Here is a 26,145-nt window from a genome sequence, read left to right as displayed (position 1 = left end):
CTAAGAGATGGTAGTGAGTTTTTGTAGCAGCAACACCTGATTAAATCTGGCAAGATTCGAACGTGAGCTTCCTTGTTCATAGTTCTGTCACAGATGGTTGTGCCTTCTGTAGCTGGGGATGAGGCATAATCCAATTGAAAGAAATGGCCTTATTCCTGAAACCTTTGGGTACTAACAAAAATCAGTCATGGGCCTGAACTGCTGCATTAGAGACTGCAGGCATTCAAAGTGGACACCTAGAATCTATTAACTTGTATCCAATTATGGATGTAAAGTAATGGACAACAATACCTTCCTCAAATCATGATATACATGAGCACCACTTACCTGACCGCTATGGGCCCACTCTTGGCTTCAGAAGGTCTCTGAGGTAGCTGTAACGTTATAGCATGGCCTGTGTTGGGCAGTTACAATGATGATGGTAGTTGGCTGGTTTGATTTGAGACCCTAACATGTGATGATAGGGTGGAAGGGGCAGTCAAATAATTATAAGTCCTCATTTTCAGATCACCTTAACGTACAGCTTCAGCACACTTTCTGAGCCCTATGGGAGAGGAACTCTGTTTACATACAGCATCAAGCACCTTGTGGGCATTAATGCAACATCTATAACAACACGTGTATTTGGTATTCAGGAAATGATTCCGTTCCTGTTGCTCTAGTGCTCTCTCCAGTTGAATAATTACTCTATCCTTGGTGTTTCTGTGGCTAGAAAATATTCCAAGACACTTATTTTCCAGGTGATTATTGCATACATCAAGGCCAAGTGACTTTGCCTGCCTATAAAGTGCTGTAACTGCTCATATATAAGCCTGAAGTTTAATCATTGTTAGAGCCCTGTGTGGATACAAAATTTGTATCCACATTTGAGCCACAAACATGGTCCACGGCTATCCATGAATGCACATGTCCACGGATATAGAGTGGATATCCACAGATTTGTGGGGCTCTAATCATTGTTGGTGTTCATGTGGCTCCAGGTACCTCAGACTGGTCATGTTGTCATGTCAAGGACTTAGAGAAGCAATTTTTGTTACTTGTTTGTTTCTTGGAGTAGCTAGTTCTAGTGTATGTAAGAGGCTACTTTAACCTCGTAAGTAGGGTTACCAGATCGTAACTGTGAATAAACGGGACGGGGGTGGGGGTAATAGGCGCCTATATAAGAAAAAGTCCCAAAAAACAGGACTGTCCCTTCCCCTACTCGTAAGTAGCACAGAGGAGTTGATACAAGAAGCTATTTGATTTACATTGTTGGGTTCTAAATTAACTATAATCACACAGGAAAAAAGCAGGGGAGATCATTGCGGACAGCTCAATGAAAATATCTACTAGATACTCAACAGCATTTTTAAAAAGCCAACAGTGTTAGAATGCATAAAGAATGGAATAGAAAATACTGAAACTGTCATTAAATTGTTAGTATACCCTGTGCTTGGACTACCGTGTTCAGTTCTGGTCACCTTATCTCAAAAAAAAAAAAAATCAGAGACAGAAGGGATCCAGAGAAGAACAATGAAAGTGAGTGGAGGAATGGAAAAGTTTCCGTATGAGAAGAAACTAAAAACGTCAGAGTTTAATTTAGTAAGGATAGGGTAGGGGATATGATAGAAGTATGTAAAATAATGCTTCTTAGGCACATACAGTTTACTTTCTCTCTATCTACTTTCTCCTGATATAGAACAAGGGGGCATTCACAAAGACGACAGATTAAAGGAGATTCTGTTTTACACAATGTGTAAGGCCAAATCTACAAAGTTTTCCTGACATAGCTATGTTCGTTAGCGGTATGGAAAAAAATCACATCTCTGACCGAGCTATGGCTCCCTGTGTGGGCATAACTTATACTAGCAAGAGTTCTTTTGCTAATAAGTCTTCGGTCATTTGTGGAGGTGGTTTAACTATACTGGCAGAAGAGTTCCTTTTGCCAATATAGCAAAGCCTTTGCAGTGTAGACTAGCCCTAACCTTGTGGGACTAGTTACCAGAAGTCCAATAATTTAATAGGATACAAAAAGAGAAAATGTATATTGATAATGGAAATATTTACAGTTGCATTAGGAATAACCCCTGCTCCCCCCCATGTTTCAGAGTATAAACCAGATGCCATCTGCCTGAGGTTAGTGTTTAAAAAAAATAAAATAAAGTTGTTCCATAATTATCTATTGAAGTGTCTTGCACTGAAGCGTTTGGAGGAGACACTAAACTAATGGACACTGAACTCCTGTGGAGGAGACACTGAACTAGACAGACACTTGACTGATCCTGTATTGCAATTCCTGTGTTCCTATTATGAAAGACTTTTATGCCCTAAAACAGGGAACACTGTAATATGTGCACCTGCACTGAACAGAATAGGTCCTGATCTGAGCACACCAGTACTCAGTTGTCTAAGGCAGTGGTTCTCAACCAGGTTACTAGTTACTAGGTTACTTTGGGTTACTAGATCTCATTTGAACCCATATCTGTTCTTAGTAGACTGATATACTACCAACTGTGTCACTATGGCTGAATTACTACATGTATCTGATTATTGTATGCCCGAGGCAAATCCAGTCTTTTAGAATAATTCTTTCTCATGTCTAGGTCTGGCTTTTTCTTCCCATAGTAGTTAATGAGTTTCTACCTTGACTCAGCCACTTGGCTTCTTTCTGTCTCAGCTACTGCCTCTGCAAAATGTGGATACTACCTCCTTCACATATTTGTTGTGAGGCTTAATTAAATGTTTCTAAAGAGAGCTTCAAATGAAGGATGCTGTAGAAGTACAAATTGACTCAATCCTTCTTTGCTATTGGCTGCACAAAGGCTTGTACCAGTGTCTTGGAAAATCAGCTACTGCATATGTATGTACAAGTGCTATAGTTCAGTGGTTCTCAACCAGGGTACACAGAGATCTTCCAGGGGGTACATCAACTCCTCTAGATACTTGCCTAGTTTTACAACAGGCTACATAAAAAGCACTTGTGAAGTCAGCACAAACTAAGTGTCCTACAATGACTTGTTTATAATGCTCTATAGACTGTTCACTGAAATGTAAGTACATTTATATTCCATTTGATTTATTTTAGAATTATATGGTAAAATGAGTGTCAGCCATTTTCCAGTAATAGTGTGCTGTGACACTTCTGTATTTTTATGCCTGATTTTGTAAGCATATTTAAGTGAGCTGAAATGTGGGGGTACGTAAGACCAATCAGACTCCGGAAAAGGGATACAGTAGTCTGGAAAGGTTGATCTTTCATGATGCCTCCCTTCTGACACGTCACCACATGATAGCCTTTAATACACAGTATTTCTGACATGAGTTTTGCCCTTGTAATTAAATGCATTGGACACGTCTCATTGTCTACACTTTCAACAAACTCAAACGGGATTGTAAAACTCTTCAGTGGCACTGCAGTGGTCCTCTTCTGTGCCATAGTGTGCTGTGGAGGAAAAAAGACCTTTAAAAATGATAGGCTGCATTGGGAAAACCATGGGAATGGGTATGAGCGAAAGCATCTCTGAAGAGGATTTCTGGTGACTAGAGAAATATGGTTAAATTTTACATTTATTATAGCATTTCATCCTGAGAGAATCCCAAAGCAATTTTATAAATAACCGCATCACTGAAATACAGCCACATCTCTGGTACAGGACAGCAACTGACTGTCCAGCAGTAATGGGGATGAAGAGTTTGGTCAAGGAATGAGATCTTTGATGTCCACATAGAACAGACAAAAGCTTGATCATAGCCTCCAAACGTAGCAAACTGCAGGGTACTTGGACATTTTTGAAAATTGTACCCTGAGTCCCATTTTCAAAAGGCACTTAAGAGCCTAAATCTCATTGAAAGTCACTGGGACATAGGAGCCTAAGTCACTTTTATATTTGACTTGAATTCCTAAACCACTTTGCTTTTGAAAAGTTAACCCTTAATTGATGTGCTTCAGTTGAATAAAGGCCTGGATTGACCCTGCAAGACTCAGGTCTGTGGTTCCATGAAATTCAGGTATTCTGAACCGGATGCACATAGAGCCCCTTGACTAGTCCATCCTTGAAAGGCTGGATGTTAGTTTGCTCTCTATTTGTGCAGTTGTGGAAAATGTCTTTAGTGGAATTTTTTTGATTAAATTATGGAAAATTTCAAGGCTGAGGGATGGGAAATCAGCACTCTCAAGTTTGCTAGAGCTACTACTTCTCATGTTCCAAGTGAATTCATCCATGCAGTGCCTGTGTGTGCAGGAGCAGAGGGAGAGCCCCTGGGAGGTTAATCAATCGCTATTTGTGTTCAGAAGGGGTGAGCCATATTGGAGATTAGACAATCTAAGGGCAGGTCTACACTACAGCGGGGATCTATGCTCTGAGATCGATCCGCTAAATAGACTGATGGTGGGTCTAGTAAAGACCCATCAAATCGACTGCAGGTTGTTCTCCAGTCGACCCCTTACTCTACCACCGACAAGAAGAGTAAGGTAAATTGACAGGAGACTTTCTCCCATCGACCTCCCGCGGTGTAGACCCCACGGTAATTCGACCTAAGGTACATCAATTCCAGCTACGTTATTCATGTACCTAGTGTTGCATAGCATAGGTCGACTTACCACGGTAGTGTAGATGTAACCAGTGTGTTTTGTTTCACAACACAGATCTGTCCTCTCTTGACTTGCAAATCCTTCTCCATTTCCCTACTCTGGCCTTTTCTTTGTTTGCAGATTTAGTTTTCCTCTGTCTCATGAATGACAAGAGAGCAATTAGCGCTGCTTTTCAACTCAGATGAAAGCAGAGCTAACTACTTCTTCTGAGGATGGATTCCCCATTGTGCCTATCCAGACAAGCTCCTGGGAATACCTATATTATGATAGAATACCATTCCCTTTTGGAAGGCAATGAATATGGCATTCCATAAGGCCATGTTGGGAGGTGAACAGCTCCTCTGAGGCCAACAGAGGTCAAATGTGTTGCAGTCCCGAATATTCTTGTGTGAATGGTTATGGTAATAAAGGGATGAACGATGGAAAAGTTGTGCCAAAGTAGGGAATGTGTTCCCTGCCCCCGTAGGCTTACAGTTTGCAGGCATAAACGCAGCATGAGTTCTATAACCATCTGTTTAGGGATCCAGAGACCTGTGGCAGCTCTCAGGCTTCCTGTGCTGTTGAGCTGTCCGGCCAGTTATGACTATACCTTCACTCAAAACCAGGTGTATGCTCACTCTGTGTATCTCAATGTAATGTCCTAATGGAGACAAGCCAGGCAGAGGTACTTTTCAAGTTGCAGTGTGGGAGGTTTAGGTTGGATATTAGGAAAAACTTTTTCACTAGGAGGGTGGTGAAACACTGGAATGCGTTGCCTAGGGAGGTGGTGGAATCTCCTTCCTTAGAAGTTTTTAAGGTCAGGCTTGACAAAGCCCTGGCTGGGATGATTTAATTGGGGATGGGTCCTGCTTTTGAGCAGGGGGTTGGACTAGATGACCTTCTGAGGTCCCTTCCAACCCTGATATTCTATGATTCTATGATTCTACCTTAATGTAGCTTGTCAGTGTCACCCCCATGTCCCCAGTATGGGGGATAGTTTTTATCTCAGTGGAGCTAGTCAAGGTATCCCCAATACTGGGGACATAGGGGTGACATTGACAAGCTACATTAAGGTAAAAACTATCTGTGCCTTGTCTGTACTGGGACTTTACATACAGAGATCTATCTCGATGTGAAAATCCGCTGCTTTTGTAGTGAAGACATAATCTTAACTCTGTTAATTTTTAGTCTGATATAATTGTTTCTTCCTGACAGAAGCTTTATTTCATGCCCTGAAATGACTTTCCCATATGAAAAGGACTGTGGCTCTTGAAGTTGCTTCCTCTCTTTTGGGGGACCTTAAAAACACTGATATCTTTCAGAGAGAAATGACTTCTCCGCTTCTGTCACAGTGCCAGCTTCTCCCCACCCACCCAATCCTCCCACTCTGCTCATGCCTGGGAGCCACAGTTCCTGGCTGCAGTGTGCCCTTTGACCCAGCCGGCATTGTTTGAATTCTCCTTATCAGTGCCTCTGAGCAGGTTTCCAGAGCACTCCAAATCATTTCAGCTACAGGAGTAACAGAAATGACATTTGTAGGCCCCGGGTGAGCTTGTCATAGAGTACATGAAGTCACCCTATGATTTTCATTTTGTTCTCCCCTTAACCAGTATGACTTCAAGGTTGGGAGAGTGTTTATAATGCTGTCAGCCTTAAAAAAGAAAATGCACCTCTGGTCCTCACTACTTTCTTCTACAGGAAGGTTGAGATACCAACTGCTCCATCCATTGTGCTGAAGTGCACATGGTACTTCATGCCTGAAGTGCAAGATGAAGGAAGAAATCCCTTCTCTGAATAGGTTAGTCTATGCAGATAAGAACAGGACAGAACAGTTAATGGCTAACTGTCTTTACAGCTGGAGTGACCTTGCTGCATGCAGAGGGCTCCCTCATCCAGCTCTTTAGCTGGGAGTTGAGCTCCCTCATTACTGGTGAAGACAGGGTGAAGCTGATTGGGATGAGCTCTGATCCCTCATTCCTGTTTTGCCACAGTGCCAAATTTTCATTCATCTGGTGCATCTCCATCAGCTTCCCGCTCTGCACTGGCTGCATGGCATCCATAGAGAAACAGATCCATTTCTGCTCTCATTGCGCCTCTGTGCTGCTTTTGAGGAGATGGTGTCTTTAGTGTATGCTTTTCTGTGACCACCAGTAAGGGGTGTTGGCAAATGGAATGGGCACTCCATCTTTTATTCCTCAACATGGTGCATCGATTCCATAATGTGCGAACTCCAACAGTATACAACTGTCTCTGCTTTAAGCAGCTTAGACCTTCATACAGATCACTACCTGTTTTTACCAACAAGCACGCTGTAAGGGCATGCAACAAAACGTGCTTTATATAGTGTGGACTGTGGTGTTAGGGAAATAGTGTTCACTTCACAGTTATGATTTGTGCTAGTTATTGGAGCTCCTTGCCACTGGCAGTATAGCCGTATGTGGTAGGAATGTTTGTTGCTTTGTTTAGCACGACTTGCCCAGATGAAAAGAAAATGTAACCGCAGCCAGAGGAAACGAGGAGGGAAATTGTTCAAAAGGAATCAAAGGTTTTAAGCAGTCTTCTGTTTTTCCTGGTTGTGTTGGGGGATCTCAAGGCCTTTTCTCCAAATCACCAGGATTCAGAGAGGAAATCAAAGTGGTCGATGCATTGGAACAGGTTCAATTCCTGGGAGAGTTGATTTAGCCCTTCATCTGAGAGTAGATACGTTGAGTTCCATGCAATGTAGTGGGTAGGTCTTTCAGATGAGATCTCAGAAATGGGGAACCTGTCTACCCTGTGGACATTGGATTCCAGGACACTTTTTATAAGAAGAGGGACTTGCCCCAGTGCTCTTAAGGTGGGTGGGAGAAATTCTCCTTCCCTCTGTTGTACAGTGTGGTTTGCACTGATTTGCACTTTGCTCCCCAGAGGAGGCTGTATATACATAGAATGTAAGGTGCTGATTTTCCTTTAGGATGAAAATTCCTGTGTAAACATTGTATAATATATGTTGGGAGACTTCAACCTGAACACCTTAGTGCTTTTATGTAATTAGTCTCGGTCCCTGTGTTAGCATACAGATTCTGTATTTTTCCATAGGGTCTTTCCACTTGTGCCCCTCACATCAGATCACCCTTTACTCTTAGCTGCTCTCCCCTCATATCTCTTCCCTTACGGAAAGGGTGCTGAGTGCACATAGGTACCTGTAACTGATTGGATTTTAACAAAGGAAAACGTTAGAAGCTGGAAGAAGCTTCCTACCTGATGGCAACAATTGTAAAGACCAGCAAATGTGTATGTATGGGACTGGGGTGGCTTTGACATTCCAAAGAATACTTTCCTGATTAGAGACAACACTTAACAGTTAAATTACAAACACTGATTAAAAACTAACTTTTTTCAAAAGAAATACTTCAATGCTCAAATCAGTGCCAGCACCCCTTCAGTATCAAACAAGCATGCACATTCCATGGGGAAAGGCAGTTTTGATAAGGGGAAGGATTCTGGGTTACAATCGCATGGATAAGTGTTGTTAATGAGAATTATTTCAAAAAGTGTTCAGCAAAATACACCTACACTGCTTATCCCTGTGGAAACTAGCAATCTTGTGCCCTTTGTGTAAGAGTCCTTTCAGTTCATCCTGTGCGGGGCAGAGGCCAATTGTCATGAGAAACTGCATTCACCTACCTGCATGTTCTCAGCTAATGAAATTGTAGATGCAAAGAAACACTCAAACTCCTTTATTACGTTGACTGCCAGAATTATTCATGTTTCTGGGAGGTCATTTACATTACCAGAAACACTCAGTGTGAATTTGCAAGACAGCTGACCCTGAAGAGCTGCTGATTCCCTTCCCCAGCATTCATTTAGTGCAGCAAAAGTAATTTTGGAAATCTCTTCTTATATTCAGCATCTTATCTTTATTTCTGAGAGTTTTTGCTTTTATTTTCTTAGAAACGTATACAAACAACCAGACAGCCCCTCCATAAGACTTTATCAATGTGGTTGTAGTAGGAAGGAATGAAAAATAACTTGTTACTTTAACCTTCTCATATTTAGATTCTGACAGACAAGGTCCATGGGCATGAATCCCTCCAGAGAGTAATATAAGGATTTTTCCCACTATTCCCTTCACAGGCCTTCTTGTCAAAGAATGGTGTAAGGAATTTTTTGCTGCTACTCTTCTCCCCAGTTTTCTCCAAGTTAGCATGTAAAGATAGCTGTGAACAGGAAAAAGAAAAGAAGTACGTGGGCACCTTAGAGACTAACACATTTATTTGAGCATAAGCTTTCATGAGCTACAGCTCACTTCATCGGACGCATGTAGTGGAAGGAGGGTGACTATTCAGGGTTTTGGGAGCTTTGTGTAATGCACATTCATTTAAAACATGACCTCAGGTTACATGAAAACATGGAATATATTGCCGACAAGCATTTTATACCAAAATTGGGGAAAACTATTTGTGTTCATGTTAGTAAATAATGGGACCAAGCTTTTCAAAAATAGGTACCTAAAGTTAGGTTCCTAAGTCCTTATTTAGACACCTAAAGATATGGCCTTATTTTTAACAGTGCTGAGCACCCAGTCTCTGCCATTGACTTCACTGGGAGCTTCTGAGTACTTAGCGCTTCTGAAAATCAGCCACTTGGGAGCATACCTTTGGGCACCTGTTTTTGGAAATCATGGCCGAGGTCTCTATTAAACTGCTACTTATTCAGCTTTCTAAGAGGCTCCACTTGGAACACTTTGCTTTTAGTTGGTCTCAAAGTCAGTTGCCTTAATCCTCCTAGATTTAGAAAAATAAAGTACAAAAAAGTCCTACATACAACCCATAAATATTTAAATTTATACTAATAGTGCTACTATTTATTATATCTATAATGGATTGCCCTGGGAAGAAAGCAGATCAGCCTGGCAGATCAGACCAGTGTCCCAGCATGGTGTTAGGATCAGTGTACTCAAGGAAGCTGTCTTTCAGGTGAAAAATGAAGCCCAGGCCGTGAGCAGTGTGGCACTTTTAACTGGAGTAGAAACATTTATCCCTGGATTCTTGGCCAGATTCTCACCCTGATAAACTGACTAAATTCCCCATGCAATTTTATTTGCATACTGAGTTCATTTCCTCTCCTAAACTGTTACATAGTGTTACTTTTAGATACCTGTATCCCACCCCAGAGGTGGCTCTGCTTCAGTGGTGGAATGAAGTGGTACCAATATGTATCATGCCTATAGTACAGATGTTTTGTTGAGAATTAATTTGCCAATATTTGTAAAGCATATGGAGATCGTCAGGTGAAATGAATTAAAGAATGTTTAATGTTGTATGCCACACAGTGAGGCCCTTCTAAAATTCTATGGCATGATGTTTACTGTGGACTGCAGAGACACCTATTGGTAGGAGTAGAATAGATCATTTGAAATAATCATACTGCTAAAATGTGCTTTAGTATTGTCTGGTTTTGCTCCATGAAGTTAAAGCCCTTATTATGTCTCTGTATTAGTGATGCTCCCTAATGTTGGTTGAATATATACATTTGTTCAATGTACATTATACGTTGTGGGAGGAGAGAAAACCTTTTGTAGTGATAAACACCCATTTTTTCATGATTTGTGTGTATAAAAACAAACATCTTCTGTATTTTCCACAGTATGCATCTGATGAAGTGAGCTGTAGCTCACGAAAGCTTATGCTCAAATAAATTGGTTGTCTCTAAGGTGCCACAAGTACTCCTTTTCTTTTTACATTTGTTCTAACTCTATTTTCATGTGTGTATTAATTTTTTTTTTTGAGGGGAGTGCCCTTTGGAATGAAATTTCTCATTCCAAAGACTATTGTCCCAGCATATAATAGAAAAGTCACATTATGATCACGATGAAATTGGCAAAATAACAAATGCTCATGGGTCACATGCAAAGAAAAATACCCTTTTTCAATAAAGATTAATTAAGATTAATTATAATTAATTATATAATTAAGATTAATTATACTAGTATGCCTTTAACCAGTGCAAAAAATTAAATGCTAATATGTAGTAGTGTTTTCAAACTAAAAATATATTTACCGATCAGTATTATATCTTTAAAGAAATACAATAGACTCTTCTGTACTTTTGGTCATTAGAAGGGGTCTGTTTAAATTGTTTGAATTTTTTCATCCTTAGTTATTTTAGATACTTTAAAAGCATTTGTTTTTTACTTGTCCATCATCAATCTTAGAAAAAGAGCCTCATTAGATCTGATACATGCATCCAGAACGAAAAAGCACTAGCCTAAATCAGGCCTGTTTGCAGCCCAAAGGTGATTTTTGCATATGGAAAAATTCAAAGAGCTTTATCTTCAGCAGTTTACCAGAATAGGGAAAAAAGTGCATTTCATGATCTAAGAGAACTGAAAGCAAAAAAAAAAAAAAAGCTTTAGGCAATTTTTTTTTGCTAAAAGATGTGTGGCCACCCACAACGTATTTTTAGGGGGCGCGGTAATTGGTTTTAATGGTAAGATTTATAGATGTGAACCAAATGCAAAAATTGTATCCAGGCTTGGATTCTGAAATTCCCACACTCCAGCATGTAGTGTGTGTTTCTGGAGCTTTTTGCTAGGGTCTGTCTCCAGGTACATCTGACCTGTACATGCTGTGATTCCCACTTTCTTGCATCCTTCCCCCCAACACTTATTTTCATCCATTCTAATGAAAGTGCAGAGCACCAGATCCAAAAGCACGTGAGCATCTGTATATTTAGCGTCCTCCAGGTTCAAATAAACAGCTGTTTGTTTCAGTGACAAGAAGTGGAAAGAACCATAGTGTCCTCTTCTTCTTTGGCATCATGCTATAGGTAATTAGTGAACAAGCTTATTTGAATATGCAGTCAAACAGGATGTTCTTAAGGAAATACAAGGTGATGGTTGAGATGCCCACTCGGTACAAACCCATGAAATTTAATTTCATTGGTTCCCACTGCAGCTATAACTCAGCAACATTGTACATAAATGATTCCCTGTAACTTCTCTGATTTTATTGACATGGACTGAAAGAGCCAAGAGATTTCGCTCATTGCTGTAAATGCGCTCAAGTCAGCAATCCCTGTACAGAGGGATTGAAGTGTGCTGCATGCTGCCAGGGATTGTGTAGCTCCTGCAGCCTGTGTAGTCGGGCTGTGCATGCAGAGCCATTGCTCTCCCCTGCTCAGGGTTTGGTTTCAGTATATGTACAAAGGGGTAGAGTTACATGTGCTGTGGAAAGGAGCTTCACTTTGACGGTGTAAAAATGTAAACCACACTGTCTTGTTGATGGGTATTTTGTGTGCAATATTTCTCTTCCTCCCAAGAGGAAATGTTCCTTTTGACATGGTGAATAAAACAGAGCCGCGAACTAGCAGTGCTGTTCAGTGGGATGGCTGTGGAGCAGAGAACCAATTGAGTGTACCCATCTGCTCAGCCGCACACACACCCAACCCCCTTCCCACCAATTATTTTTGTATTAGCACTTTGTAGTTAATAAAGTAATTTCCATTTTCTCCATGTGCATCCTTAAGGGAAGATGAGCAGCAGGAGCTGATCAGCCCTCCACCCCCACTTCAGATCAGAAAGCCTTTAATTAGCCCCAGCATTGCTTTGTGTAGCATTTTCACTATTACTCAAATCACTTGAATTCTGCAGAGTACAATATCAGGCAGAAAAAACATGGCAATTAAGCAGAGCATTGCAGTAAAGGGTGTTTTTCTGACTGGCTTTCTGCTTCTACACGTGAGTTGAAAGAAAGCTTAAAACAGTACTGATCTTAGGAAATTTAATTCATGCTTTGCTATTAGCTGTCAAGTTGATTGTGTTTATATGGAATACTTTGACCGCTTACCAAGGTTTATTCAGCGCTCTGTTGGAATGATATTACTGACAAGGGGCAAAGAGACGAGCAAGTTACATTACAGTGCTCATCCCAGACTACAGCCCAAAAAACCTTTTCCCCACACCATCTGTGTATGCTGTGTGTTACAGAACAACTAGTTTACAACTGCCTTAGATGACAAATTGGGCGGAGGGGGGGACATCTGGGGACCTGTTTACACTAGCCTTGCTGTCACTACCCCAAATGATATTGCAGCAGTGGGAACATTCTTGACAAATGTTAGTGTAACAAGCCTCATGAATCCAATTATACAAGGCTCAGAGAGGGAGTCAGAACCTCTAGTAATGACTATCAGTAGTTTTCTGTTCCCATGGGACAGTAAAATTGTGACTCTTGAGATCTTCTGGGATAGAAGCAAGTGCTGTCATTCTCATTGGAAAGCTTGGGAATCTCCCCTTTCCAGTGGGATAGAACCCATGTTTCTAGTTCTGCACGTAGGATGGCAAGATATCAGACCTTAAATCCTTCACTGAAGAAAGTCTGAATATTCCTGGCCTTGGGCCAGTATAACTCTTTCTGCAGGGAGGGATGGGAGTGCCACACTTGTGTGTGAGAGAGAGAGGGGAAACCTTTCTCTGAATAAGTAGCTGTGTTTTAATGTTGAGAGGTGTGCTGCATATTTATTTAGTAAGATCTTCTTGGGTGCCTCAGTTTGCTCTATAGCAAATGACCAGTTAGGAGTTTGGGAAAAGTTTTATCCTTTGCTCTTATATACCTCTACCCCGATATAACGCGACCCGATAGAACATGCATTCGGATATAACGGGGTAAAGCAGTGCTCCAGAGGGGCAGTGCTCCAGAGGGGCAGGGCTGCGCCCTCCGGTGGATCAAAGCAAGTTCAATATAATGCGGTTTCACCTGTAACGCAATAAAAAATTTTGGCTCCCGAGGACAGCGTTATATGGGGGTAGAGGTGTATTATAAAGATACTTGGGATTTCATACACTGCTAGTTGTGTGCAGGTGCCTTAGACACATTAGACAGGGTTCCTGCCCTGAAAAGCTTATGGTTGAAATGGATTTTGACTATATTTGTGAAGTTGCAATTCAGAACTTGTTTAATTCTTTCTATATTAAACTAAATTCCATGTGAGATGCTCCAGAGAGCACACCTCTCTCCTTTTCTCTACACCGTGAAGCCTGGGAGCAGGAGGAGCAAACTGAACAATGCTTTCTTGACTCTTCCTTTAGGGTCTTTGTGTTGAGAAGTCCCAATCTAGGCTAGTAGTAAATTCATGTCTGTTGGGACCACTCAGAATCTCAATGTTTGCCTAGTTTTTAATGTCTCAGGACAGAAATCGGAAGGGTGATTATCAGGCACTGGTACAAGGGAGCTGAATATTTTGAATTACAGTATTTCTCAGACCTTGTGGTTTAAGGCTGAGTTGGAACTATAGTTTATCAGTACTCTCAAGGAACATTATGGAGATTTCCTCTTGACTTTCCTTCTCCTAGCACTTCCCCTGTAGTATTACCTAATTCTGATGCTTATGTTGTGATCACCAGGAAATGTCATTCTCTGCCTGTCACTTTGCTTTCTGACCTCTGAACTGCTGCTCTCCCAGGCTCAGACACCTCATGTTGTCAGTTGTTAGAGCTCCACTCAGCAAACTGCTTGGGAAAGGCTTTTGAAGAGCAAAATGTGGGCTGGATCATGAAGGCAAGGACTTATGGATATCAAACTGTGCTGAAGTCCTCATGATGTAGTGAATGATGTTGAATGCAGCACACCTGTCCTTGGGACCAAGCTATGCCCCATATGGCAAAGATGAATGAAGTTCCATGTGCTAGGGTCTAAGATCTGGCTTATTAAGTATTGTTACTGTGAACCCAGCAGCCAGTGTAATAAACATGGACTTGAACATCAGACCAGCTGTTACAGATCATTCAGAATTAGTGCAGTGGATTTCATTGTTTGACAAGTAGTACTGGAGAACAGAAGTTCTGAATTCTTTGTTTTCTAGGGTATGTGCATTATTTAAGCAGTAACTTGACAGTTGATGCTTTCTTTGGGGAATTATTTGGGGTGGTGTTTTAAGAGGTTGAAGGCAGTAATTTCAGCCATGCAAGTACAACACTCTCCATCAATGTGCACAGCTTGTTAAATCTCATATCTGTTATAAAATTGATTGACAGCCACTCAATTTGCAGGTTTTCCTGGGAGGAGTTGCTATCGGGTGTGGATGTTAGTTATGAGATGAATTGCACAGAATCAGTCTTAAGACATGAGCTTTTCAGGATTGTTGCACAGTTGTAGCAAACTTACTGTAAAAACACAGGAGAATTTTGATTAATTACATTCCATTGCAGTTGCTCATATATTGCCATTGGCTGATTTCGCGGAAGGCCAAAAAGCTTGGGAAACATCTACACTGATTAACAATGGCACAGAATGTTGCTTCATGTATCTGATTATCCAGATTTCATCATCAGATCTCATTGGTTTATATCCTTTCTTTGGGGTAGAGGGCAAGGAAGTTTTAGTTAAATTTGTTCCAATGACTTTGTGTCTGATAAGATTAAGTGCATGCAGGGTTAAGTGCAGGATTATCCTGAAGGGTGAAATCCATGTGGATACCCACGCCTGTTCAGAGTTTCTCCCATGGAAAATCTGGCTTCAGGACAAGAAATTGGTCTTATTTTCTGCAATTTCATTGCTCTGATTGTACTGTCTTTATCTTATGCTCCAAGGTTTACCAGTACTGCTCTGCTTTTACCAAATGGTAGTGTCAGCATGTGTTGAAAAGTCACCACTCCCCTGATCCTTCAATCTCTGACACTTCCAGTATCCCTGAATTTTAGGGGGTTATTTTGCTGTCTTTCTAAAGCCCAGCAGCATGTTGGTGGCTTCTCTGCAAATGCTTCTCCCCCTTTACAATTCGCTTAATAAAAGTTAGAGGTAAAATAAAGCCCCTTTCTCTGCCAAGGCAGGATTGTTGCTTTTCTAGTGTCTTGTCTAGTTTTGTTTTCAGTGTTCTTTTTTAAAGGCTGTTGGCACCAAGAACTTTCCTTTTCCGGGAAGGAGAGAGTGGGCGCCTATGTTGCATTTGGGAGCAAGCCTGCCAGTGTGCGTCCGCTGACGTGTGGTAATGTACCAGCACACTAAATACAACTGAATAGATAGTGCTTTGATGTTGCAGCTTGGGCTTGGAAGGCCACCACCGCCTGGCTTCAGAGCCTGCGCTCCAGCCAAACAGCCACATCTACACAGTTACTTTTAGCGCACTAGTGTGAGTCTGTGACCTAGGCTGAGAGGCTCACTTCCACACACTGTGTAGACATATTGGGACATGCCTGGATGTCTCTAAAGCTGTTAAATGAACTGTCGGGATTTGGGAAAGTGGGAACCTGTGAGGTCCTGCTGTTTTTCCAGAAAATTCTCACCCTCTGCTGTAAGTTGCTGTTCTCAAACAGGTGACATGACCAATAGCGCTGGAGAGGGGTGTTGCTAGAGACCCAGTTGCCATGCATGCTCCTCCAACCATTAAATAAAGCTCTTTCCGAATATGAAATCGTAATCTAGACTTGGAACCTCCCTAGATAAAGTCCACGAAGTTTCCCCTTAGAACATTCTTATTTTCTCTTATTTAATTTGTCATCATGAAGGCCTCACTTCATGGTGATTATTCTGTGGCCTGAGGAGCTTCTCTGCTGGTCCTTCTGGAGTTATGCTGGTAAAAGGACAGAGCTGGTTTTGAACTTTGCACATCACATGCTACCACGATGTAGCTCTGAGACTACTAGACTGTCCATACCCCAAATGTACTATGATACATGTATTTTAAACATTGAAAATACTTACAATATAAGCTTCTGTCTTAGATAGTTTCTGGTGGGACTCTGTCTTGACTAGAATCGCTACAGCTGTACTGCTGTAGCAGTTGAGTGTAGTTGCTCACTAGAGTCACAGAAGCAGTTCTCCCATCGCTGTAGTTAATCCACCTCAAGAAGTGGTAGCTAGGTTGGCAAAAGAATTCTTCCGTCAACCTAACGCTGTCTATACTGGGGGTTAGGTTGGTTTGACTGTCTCCATGGGGTGAGGATTTGTTACATCCCTGAGCAACGTAACTGGGTCGACCTAAATTTTCAGCTAGACCTGGCCGGGGGCGGGAATACTTTTCAAAGCATCCCTGGAGGCTGGAGAGTGCCTCTTTGAAAGATTCATGTCTGCTTCGTGAGTTGGCAGATTCATCAGTTGAAAATTAAGTAACCAGAAACCTGGCAGAAGCATCTCGCCAAGCAAAAAGGTGCAATGCCGTGTGTCCTTGAAATGTTTAGTCATTGCTAGGTCCTCTGCATGCTGAAATCCTTACCCTCAAGGAAAAGGATCCAAGAATTGTGCTTCCCATAAAGACTCTTTACATCAGTATCAGTGGTGAGCAGGGTTGAAGCGGGAAGTATCCAGAAGTCAGCACAGTCAGCTGATGAATGTAGCTAGTAATTTATTCTAAAACAGAGCCCACTAGATCCGTCTGTGGTTGACAACTCACCTTATAGTGCAGGATTTCTTAAACTGGGGTCCATGGATCCCTGGGGGTCCATGAGGGTACTCCAGGGGGTCTGCAAGCCCCACAGATGAACTCTTCCCCCTCTCTGCCAGCACCTCCTGCACTCTGGGGAACAGCTATTCAGGGCGCACTCGGGGGTCGGGGAGGAATCCTGTCTGGGGCCACTGGCCCCACTGCTCAACTCCTCCCCGTGCCTCCTGCACACCTCGGAACAGCTGTTCCCCAGCATGCAGGAGGTGCTGGGAGAGAGGGAGAGGAGTGGGGATGGGGTGCGTTCGGGGGAGTGAGCGGAAAGAGGAGGGGCAGGGGTGGAGCAGGGGCGGCAAGAGGAGGGGCAGGGCCTTGGGGGAAGGGGTGGAGTGGGGACAGGGCCTGGGGCTGAGTGGGGGGTTTGGGGTCCATGAAAGATTTGAAATCAAAATGGGGGTCCTTGGGTTGCTAAAGTTTGAGAACTGCTGTGTGTCACTCTGCTTCTAACAGACAATTAAAGTCATAAAGAAAAATAAGCCCACCTGTGTTGAAGAACTTTATTTTTGCCTTTGAAATGCTGTTAAGCAAATTTTATAAAGTTGTTTGAAGGAGTCATTTTGCAGCTCCAAGTAGTTGAGCCTGTCCCTGTGACGTTTTTGATGGCATACTTCATCTTTGCATTCTGCACGCTTGAGACTTGGGAAGTCAGAAAGGCTGCCTGTCAGTTCCCTTCTTTGGAGTGCACAGTCAGAACTCTTGTTTCATATTCTTCTCCAAGAAGCTCCTGATCTTTTCAAATGCCTGAACTTGCAAAGTGACATGGGGAGTCAGTAGACAGCCAGCCAAGGAGACTGTGCTTAGTTTATGGTGGGTTTAGCATATTGTGATGAAGTCATTTTCAGATTAGCGTCTATCACGGTGGTTTCTCAGTTGCATTTGTTAGCCTTTTCTCTACTGGGGACTTTTAGATAAAGAATCTGCTGCTGCCACGACAAGGTGCAATGTGGTTATTCTATTGCTCAGAGCAGAAACAGCCTTCTGTCACTCCCTTGCTCGGTCACAGCTTGATCAGTGTGGTGGATGTGTATTCTTATGTACTTTATTTTTCACAGCTATTCTCTGGTTGATGATTCCATCTTCACATGAAACCATGTAGAACTGTCTCACATTTATCTGATTTCTAGATTAACTCTTCTGAAAGTACTTTCCTGGCTTACCAAATTGTGATTTCTCCTTCGTGTCAGAATAAAACCCCACTCCAGTAATGCACCTGTTCACCATCTGTTAGTAGACCAAATGTCTCAGTCAGGGCCAGATTCTGCCCCCATGGACAGGTGGACAACTCCTGTTGACGTGGTTGGGGGTTATGTGTGTATCTAAGTCAGGAATTTGATCTTCAGGTCATAGCAGTGACAAGATTTGTCACTTTACCTGACTATACATTATAGAGGAATCAAGTCAGTCTGTTATATTTTTGTAGTGATTTCTTCCCAGGTTCCCAGCTCTTAGCATGCTTTTTTTTGTTTCAAACTAATTTCTGACCCATTTTAAGAACTGATCAGAATGCATCTTTAGCTTTGGAGTTGGTACCAGCATATTAATTGCATACTTAGAAACTGATCAGCCTTTATTTAATACGGAGTAATGTTCTATTTTTATATTATTCTTCAATAGAAAAGAAAGATGTATTTGCCTTTCTAGTGGGAGATAAACTTTTGCTAAATATCTATTGTCATCACCAAGCTAGGGGATTAAGCATACACTATATTTTAAATCAAGTTGCAGTGGGGGAGGTTTAGATTGGATATTAGGAAAAACTTTTTCACTAAGAGGGTTGTGAAACACTGGAATGCGTTACCTAGGGAGGTGGTAGAATCTCCTTCCTTAGAGGTTTTTAAGGTCAGGCTTGACAAAACCCTGGCTGGGATGATTTAACTGGGAATTGGTCCTGCTTCGAGCAGGGGGTTGGACTAGATGACCTTCAGGGGTCCCTTCCAACCCTGATATTCTATGATTCTATGAAATCTTTCTGTGATAGGAATCCATTAATTGTACATTCACCTGGGACCGGTGGTGTAAGAAGACAATCTCCTTGGCTAGTTCCTTAAGACTGGTGGGTTCTCGGAGCTCTTAACGCAAAACAGTTGCGTTGGGAAAATTTAATTTTGTATGGCCAAGTAATTAGCGATGAAAAGTGGATATTGTTAAGAATTTGATCAGTGGCATAGAGCAATCAGATTTGAACCACTTCATTTTAGTCATTAAGGAAACTAAATATTTTTGGAACTACTGTCAATATATTTTAGTGTGTGAATTACCATTTGGGCTCCATGTTTTTCCCCCTTTGTCCTCCATCTGACAGCAACAGCAAAATGTGCTCATGCCTGGAAAAAAGGGATCCTGGGGCGCAGGGGACAGTCTGTCGTCTTGTTTTGTGTGGGGGATGCTTTCATGTAGGCTTCGAACTTCCTGTCACTTGAGATTCAGGCTTGGACTAATGACTTTGCACAGCTGTAGCACCTTATATCCAAAGCTCTCAAAGCATTTTACAAACATTGAGAGAAGTTTCACAAGTCCCCTGTAAGGCAGGAATGTTTAAATAGCTGTTTTCACTTCTCAAAAAGAGTGTCTTGGTTCTGTCTCATTACCTACTGAAATATGCCTCTGTATAAACTGCTCTATTAGGACCGTAAACTAATTAGCTTGGGTCCGTTAGCTCAGCATTTTAGATGGTAATAGAACATTTTTGGCCAAATGCATGGGCCTTGCCTAGAATTGCACATCAGTTTCTGCAGTCAGGCTTGCTTAAGTGTGCATTTCTAATTTCTCTTTCTAATTGTGGGCACAGTTAGGTTTTTATCCTTGCTTTGTGTGGTGTGTCTCCTTACAGATTATGTTATTATGACCTTGCTACAGGGTACTGTTGTGAGAAGGTGCTAGAAAGCTTCTCTGCAAAGTACAGGGAATCACTTCAGATCTGCTGATTGACATGGGAGTATTTGGGGGGAAGTGTCACTGTGTCTATTCTGCCTGGGACAATTTTAATATTTGACTGGGAAGTAATACAGAATGTTTTATACCTCAGATTGTTTGTTCAGCAAGGTCACGCATGGTGCAGCACCTTGGCCTGTTAGCACAAGGAAAGTTTGTATTTTCTCAGTGAATTGTGGCAGGTTCCCTGATAGTTCAAAGGGATGTGATCCTTTTCTAACTGTTCTTGGGAGAGGACTCTCTCTGCCTTGGAGAAGACTATCTCTGGCCAGTTCAAAAATAGTCATGTTAAGAACCAATTCTGAGTAGTATGACTAATTACAAAGACAAGATGTAAAAAAAAAAGAAAAAAAAAGTCAAGATTATAACTTTTATAATTTATTGGGGGGCGGGATAGCTCAGTGGTTTGAGCATTGTACTGCTAAACCCAGGGTTGTGAGTTCAATCCTTGAAGGGGCCATTTAGGGATCTGGGGCAAAAATTGGGGATTGGTCCTACTTTGAGCAGGGGGTTGGACTAGATGACCTCCTGAAGTCCCTTCCAACCCTGATATTCTATAATTCTACGATAACCAGTCAGTTCAGTAATGTACTGGCGGCATGGAGTGTGAGGCGAGATCAATGTTCTTTGTCTGGTTTAGTAAAATAGAAAATAAAAGCCATCTGATCTTGGGTAATATGTTGCAACAGATTTCAAGCCCTGGGATACAGCCACTTTTCCCTCTGTTTACATGCAGCAGCAGTGCAGCCCAGAATGCCTCATCTGAGCTACATAACCAAGACTGGGACCAGTAAGCGTTTAGAATTTTAAATGGAGTAAATCTAAGATAACTTACTTGTTAAAGTGCTTCGTATTGTAAGAATTCTCTCCTGCCATCTGTAACCTGCAGTCTACCGTTGCTCCAGATTCTGAGATGTGACTGTTAATCCCTGCTGGGAATATGTAGGGTTAATTTTGCAACTTCCTAGCTCTGTAAAATGAGATTCATAATATGCTGTGGCTTGTAAGTACCAGGAGATTTTCCTTGGGGAAAAGTTACTAGTTATTTGGAGATAATTATTGCTTTTATTCAGCACCAAAGCAATAATTTAAAGTGATATGTTAGAAAGCTAGTAATTTCCTGTCACTGACTGACAGATGTTTTGCCATACGTGAGATGTGCTTTCAGGCTTGTACTAATTACGATGACACAAATTGGCAGTAGCTTTCTTTCCATGCTCCCTACTCTAATTTTGTCATCTTTTCCTCTCTGCCTTTTAGAGGGGAGGTTCCATTTTGTCACATAAGATCTGTGCACAGCTTGGCTGCTGGTTTGAAATGCCGTTTGCTAACTTTTTTCCTTTCTCTGCTCCCCTCCAGGTTCTTATCCGTCACCTAAGGCTGGGGCCACTTTAGTGGTGTATAAGGACTTGCTTGTGCTGTTTGGTGGGTGGACGCGGCCAAGCCCCTACCCTCTGCACCAGCCGGAGAGGTTCTTTGATGAAATACATACCTACTCGCCTTCCAAAAATTGGTAAGAGAACATCCTGAGAGGCTGGATTGGAAATATGCCTTTTGCCTTGAAAATGTATCCATACACTCTGTGTATACATACGGAGCTGCTCTTAAAAGCTTGGCTGAATCCCTCTGACTGACTTTGCTTGTGGAGACTTAGGAGGAAGGAGAAATGAACATTCCCTGATCTTGGGTTAAATGTCCTGAAGCTGTTGTGACCCTGGGTAAAATATCTAGCGAAGTAACGTCCCGAGACGTGAAGAGCCAAGAGTCCTACTGTCTGAGCTCCCCGATGGCCATAGCTTCCTTATTTTCTTAGAGTAGGAACTAAAATGAAACTAATCCATTTTTTTTCTTAACTCCTTCCTGCTGAGGCTATATAGGTGCACAGTTCGAGAGTAGAAGTAGGTATTTGGAACACGTAGTTCATTTGGTCATACATTTTGATTCTTTATTATGTGTTAAAAAGTCTCTCTATTTAGCTTTTTTTTAACACCTAGGGATTTTACTTAAAGTAAAAAATTTGAGAGGAATAAGATGAGGAAGAAAAGGGACACGTGGAATGGAAGAGGAGGAACAGACGAAGTCTCACATCCCAGGTGGTATTTCGGATTTAGCTGGCGGAGGTGGGAGTGTCATCTGTATCTCCCTTGTATGACCCCGTCTGGTCAGGACATATCTCAGGATTAGGATGGAGGAGGTCTGGGGTCACAGGAGATGGTGGCGAAGCTTTCTCCAGTAGCCAGTCCAGGCAGGCAGACCTCCTATTTCTGAATTGCTGCCTGCTCTGTCAGCCTTTAAGATTAGCTAGGAACATCAGAAAAATATATTAAAGATGGTAGCAAAACTCTTTTTCTAGTGTCCCCCCCCCCCCCCCTTCCCAGAATAAGTGCTCACTTACAACATACTTCCCTTCAGAACTGATGTATGTGAGCTAATGCCTTACTAAAGTAGCGATGAATCCTACGTCTGTTTCATATGGGCATTTAATCACCAAAAGGCTCAGTCATCTATTGCAGTTGTGGGCAGTGTCTTTAGTGTGCTGTAGGTAAATAGTTAATGATAATAGTTGAGGACAAATTTCATTGAAAATACCAGTACTACCAATTTAAGATCCTCGTTCCTTGTCATGTTAAACAGTTTACAGCAAGCTAACATTTTCAAATACTAGCTTTTAGTCATATTTGGTCTTTGTAGACGTTTTTCCTTGAGGTTTTCTTCTCTGTAATAAAATGTCTTTTATGAACCTGCTGTTTCTTGTGACATTATTTAGACTTGAGCTAATTCTTTTGAATTGCTGATCTCTCTGCTCTTCAGATTGCATAGAGGGCCTTTCCTTCGTATTTGCCTGTAAAGTGCTATGCCCACTTAAGGAGCTAGAAACATGTTTCGTCCCCAAAGGGATTTATTTGGTACAGATCTAGAGCCAACAAAGTAAATGTATTTTCTTTTCCATGTTGCTAGCGTGTTCTCTGACAACTGACTTTCCCAGCACAACTACACTCCAGTATGAGCTGAAGTGCCTTGGCTGTACTTTAGTTTGAAAACAGTACTACGTATTATCATTAACTTCAGACCTGTTTTGGTTCCAGACTAAACTTCGTCTGCCCTCCATTCAAATAATGTTGCTGGTTCTGATACCATACCAGAGCATTTAGTCAAAATGCTCTATCTCAGGTTTATCCTTTTTCTGTCTCTTCGTTGTTTGCGTCATCACCTTGTTTTATTTCATGTTCATTTACATTTTATAAATCCCTGCTCTCCACACTCTTGGTGGCCTCTGTGGTATTTGATACATAACAAATGATACAGTGCCCCCCTTTTCAATAAGGCAGCGTTTAGATCTCGGGGGCTAGAAATTGCAACACCAGAAAGTCATGAGCCAGTGCACTTTCTCAGGAGGCAGTTTTCCATTTAAGGGTGTAAGACTGTTTGTTTCTAAAAAAAAAAATTGGCCATTTGCCTTTTTCATCTCTGGAGGAGAAATCTGAGGGGAATTTGTAACATAATTCACAGATTTTAATGTATCCTCACCTGTTTCCTTAGGTGGAACTGCATAGTGACAACACACGGACCCCCTCCCATGGCAGGCCACTCCTCTTGTGTAATAGACGACAAAATGATTGTCTTTGGAGGTTCCCTAGGATCTCGGCAAATGTAAGTTTATAACTTTTTTCCCTCAGAGGTATTACTGGGAACCTGTGAACATGAAAAATGAGGAACAAACATTGGGTAGGGTCAAGTACGGTGTGGGGCAGAATTGATGCAAGCTTTTCACCCGGGGCTGTGACAGTGCATCATGATCCTACCCTCCCCCTCAGCTGTGCCAGTCTCTAGAGCTGAGCTGGTTCATTTTGCTGATTCATACCACGTTGTGAAGTTGATAAGCATTGTTTAGTGAAACCACTGAGCCCACATGGAGCTCCAGTGAAGTCAGTGAGGCTGTGTGCCATGGTCCACCCACATTGAGGCCTAGACTTCCACCTGGGAGGATTCGAGGTCAGAATGGCTCTTAAAATGAAAGTGAATTTAGCGGTCTCCGCTAAGGGCAGTTTATCCACTTCACAGTGTGCTGCGTCAGCAAGCTCCGTTGAAGAAAGTGCCCTGGACTGGAATAAGGGAGGGGAAGTCAGGTTCCTGGCGCATGGTTTCAGCTCTGGGTGGGAAAGCTTGTATTATGAAAATACTAAATTGCGGTGTGTCTGTGAAGCCTTGGGCCTGCTGCTCCCCACCTCCCCATTGTGGGGGAGGTGGATAGCTCAGTGGTTTGAGCATTGGCCTGCTAAACCCAGGGTTGTGAGTTCAATCCTTGAGGGGGCCATTTAGGGATCTGGGGCAAAAATTGGGGATTGGTCCTGCTTTGAGCAGGGGGGTTGGACTAGATGACCTCCTGAGGTCCCTTCCAACCCTGATATTCTATGATTCATTGCTGCCCTGTCTTGGAACAAAGCTTAATAAGTACTTGATGCATGCTCCTGATTGGCTGCTGTCCCATTACTGGTTCCCTTCTCTGTGGTAACCTGTGTGACACACCAATACACACACATCCCCTGCTCGTGGGAGGAATCAGTTTAACTCTACTAATGTGTCCCGAGGTTTGAGCACTACTGTCTAATGAGAACAGTGCTGCAGTCTTCCTAACTGTTGCTTATTTGAGATCCCAGGGGACTGGGTCTCTGTACCTCTGGTTCCACGTTTGTCATCTTGTCCTTGCAGGAGTAATGACGTCTGGGTTCTGGATCTCGAGCAGTGGGCTTGGTCGAAGCCAAACATCTCTGGGCCTACCCCTCATCCACGTGGCGGCCAATCTCAGGTGACTGTCTCCTGCAGTTATTCAGCAAACATTGCAGTACCTTGCGGTGAGCTCTACAAGGAGCTCTAGCTGCCTGCACGAAGTGTCAAGGATAAATTAGAGAAGCAAAATCCCATCACGCATTTTGTGATCAGCTTCCAATCCTCACCCGAGGGGCTTCTAAAAAGTAATTCCCCCTTTCTAAGCCATCTTTGCAGTCTCAGCATGCCAGGCCTTTGCCCCCTTTCCACCTATTTCACTGCTTTGAGAGGATGCATTTTTAAAACTTCTTGATGTTGAGCCAGTTTGTAAATATCTCCGTGTTTTGTGCATGTGCCAAGACTTGTGATTAACATGTCTAAAAAACAAACCTTCCCATTTTAACATTTTAAGCAAAATACTGCAGTCTGTCTCAACATATAAAGGATCCATTTGTGCTTGCCCTGTGAGGGACCCCATGGATTACCAGACCCTTCAGATTTCAACTGACATGGACAGTGCCCAGTAAGATCATTAGTTCTCTGGAGCCCATCTTGACACCCTGCATAAGCCCTACAACATGCATGCCAGAGCGTTGCCCCAGATTCCCCATCTCCTGTCCTGGGAATGACAGGGGGAGGGATAGCTCAGTGGTTTTGAGCATTGGCCTGCTAAACCCAGGGATGTGAGTTGAATCCTTGAGGGGGCTGTTTGGGATCTGAGGCAAAAATTGGGGATTGGTCCTGCTTTGAGCAGGGGGTTGGACTAGATGACCTCCTGACGTCCCTTCCAACCCTGATATTCTATGATTCTGTCTGACTTTGGTACCAGCAGGGCATTGATACTGCTCTCCTCACCATACCACTCAGATAGCATGGTGATGGGGGCCATATAAATACAGACCATGGGCATTTGAGTGCTAAATGAACAGAGTTAAGTTCCCTAACTAGTTCCCTCCACTTAGCAAGTTGCATTTTGACTCCACCTCCTGGATTCATTGTCCATGTATATTAGGTGGAGTCACAAAGGTGTCAGAGTTTCAGACAGGCTGGTGAGAGAGGAAAGGTTGCGCCAGCCCTTAAAGGAGGTTCTGTGAGTAGGCTGGGGCAGGAAGGATGTGATGGGTACATTGAGGGAGCTGGATGAGGATGTTGCTTTGCCTAGGGTCCTGCAAAACCACACAGCTTCATGATAAAGCAGTGATGGTCTTGCTTAAAATATTGTTGTATTCTCCCAAATCTGTAATACTTTTCTTTGCCCCTTTAGATCATTATAGATGATGAAACCATTTTAATCCTTGGTGGTTGTGGCGGTCCAAATGCAGTAAGTATATAAAGTGTGCAAGCACGAACACCAAATGTGTGCCCCTTCCTTGTATGACACAAGCTTCTGTATACGGCCATAGTTGCACGTTATCACAATAGCAGCTCCATAGGTCAACTTCTTGGTGTGCTGCAGAGCAATCTTGACTGGTGGGCGTGGC

At 42.4% G+C, this 26,145-nt stretch overlaps 1 protein-coding gene across 1 annotated transcript in view; it reads left to right on the top strand.

Moving 5' to 3' along the window:
* Positions 1-26,145, top strand: part of FBXO42 (F-box protein 42) — a 104,308-nt gene that overhangs the window by 72,885 nt on the left and 5,278 nt on the right. Inside the window, exons 5-8 of the mRNA XM_073317006.1 lie at positions 21,257-21,410; positions 23,438-23,548; positions 24,608-24,704; positions 25,929-25,985. Coding sequence (XP_073173107.1) covers positions 21,257-21,410; positions 23,438-23,548; positions 24,608-24,704; positions 25,929-25,985 — 419 coding nt within the window. The remainder of the gene's footprint in view (positions 1-21,256; positions 21,411-23,437; positions 23,549-24,607; positions 24,705-25,928; positions 25,986-26,145) is intronic.

This window comes from Lepidochelys kempii, chromosome 18 (genome assembly GCF_965140265.1).
Source record: "Lepidochelys kempii isolate rLepKem1 chromosome 18, rLepKem1.hap2, whole genome shotgun sequence".
Taxonomy (NCBI): domain Eukaryota; kingdom Metazoa; phylum Chordata; order Testudines; family Cheloniidae; genus Lepidochelys; species Lepidochelys kempii.
The sequence above is the reverse complement of the archived record's forward strand: the minus strand, read 5'-3'. Positions and strand labels throughout refer to the sequence as shown.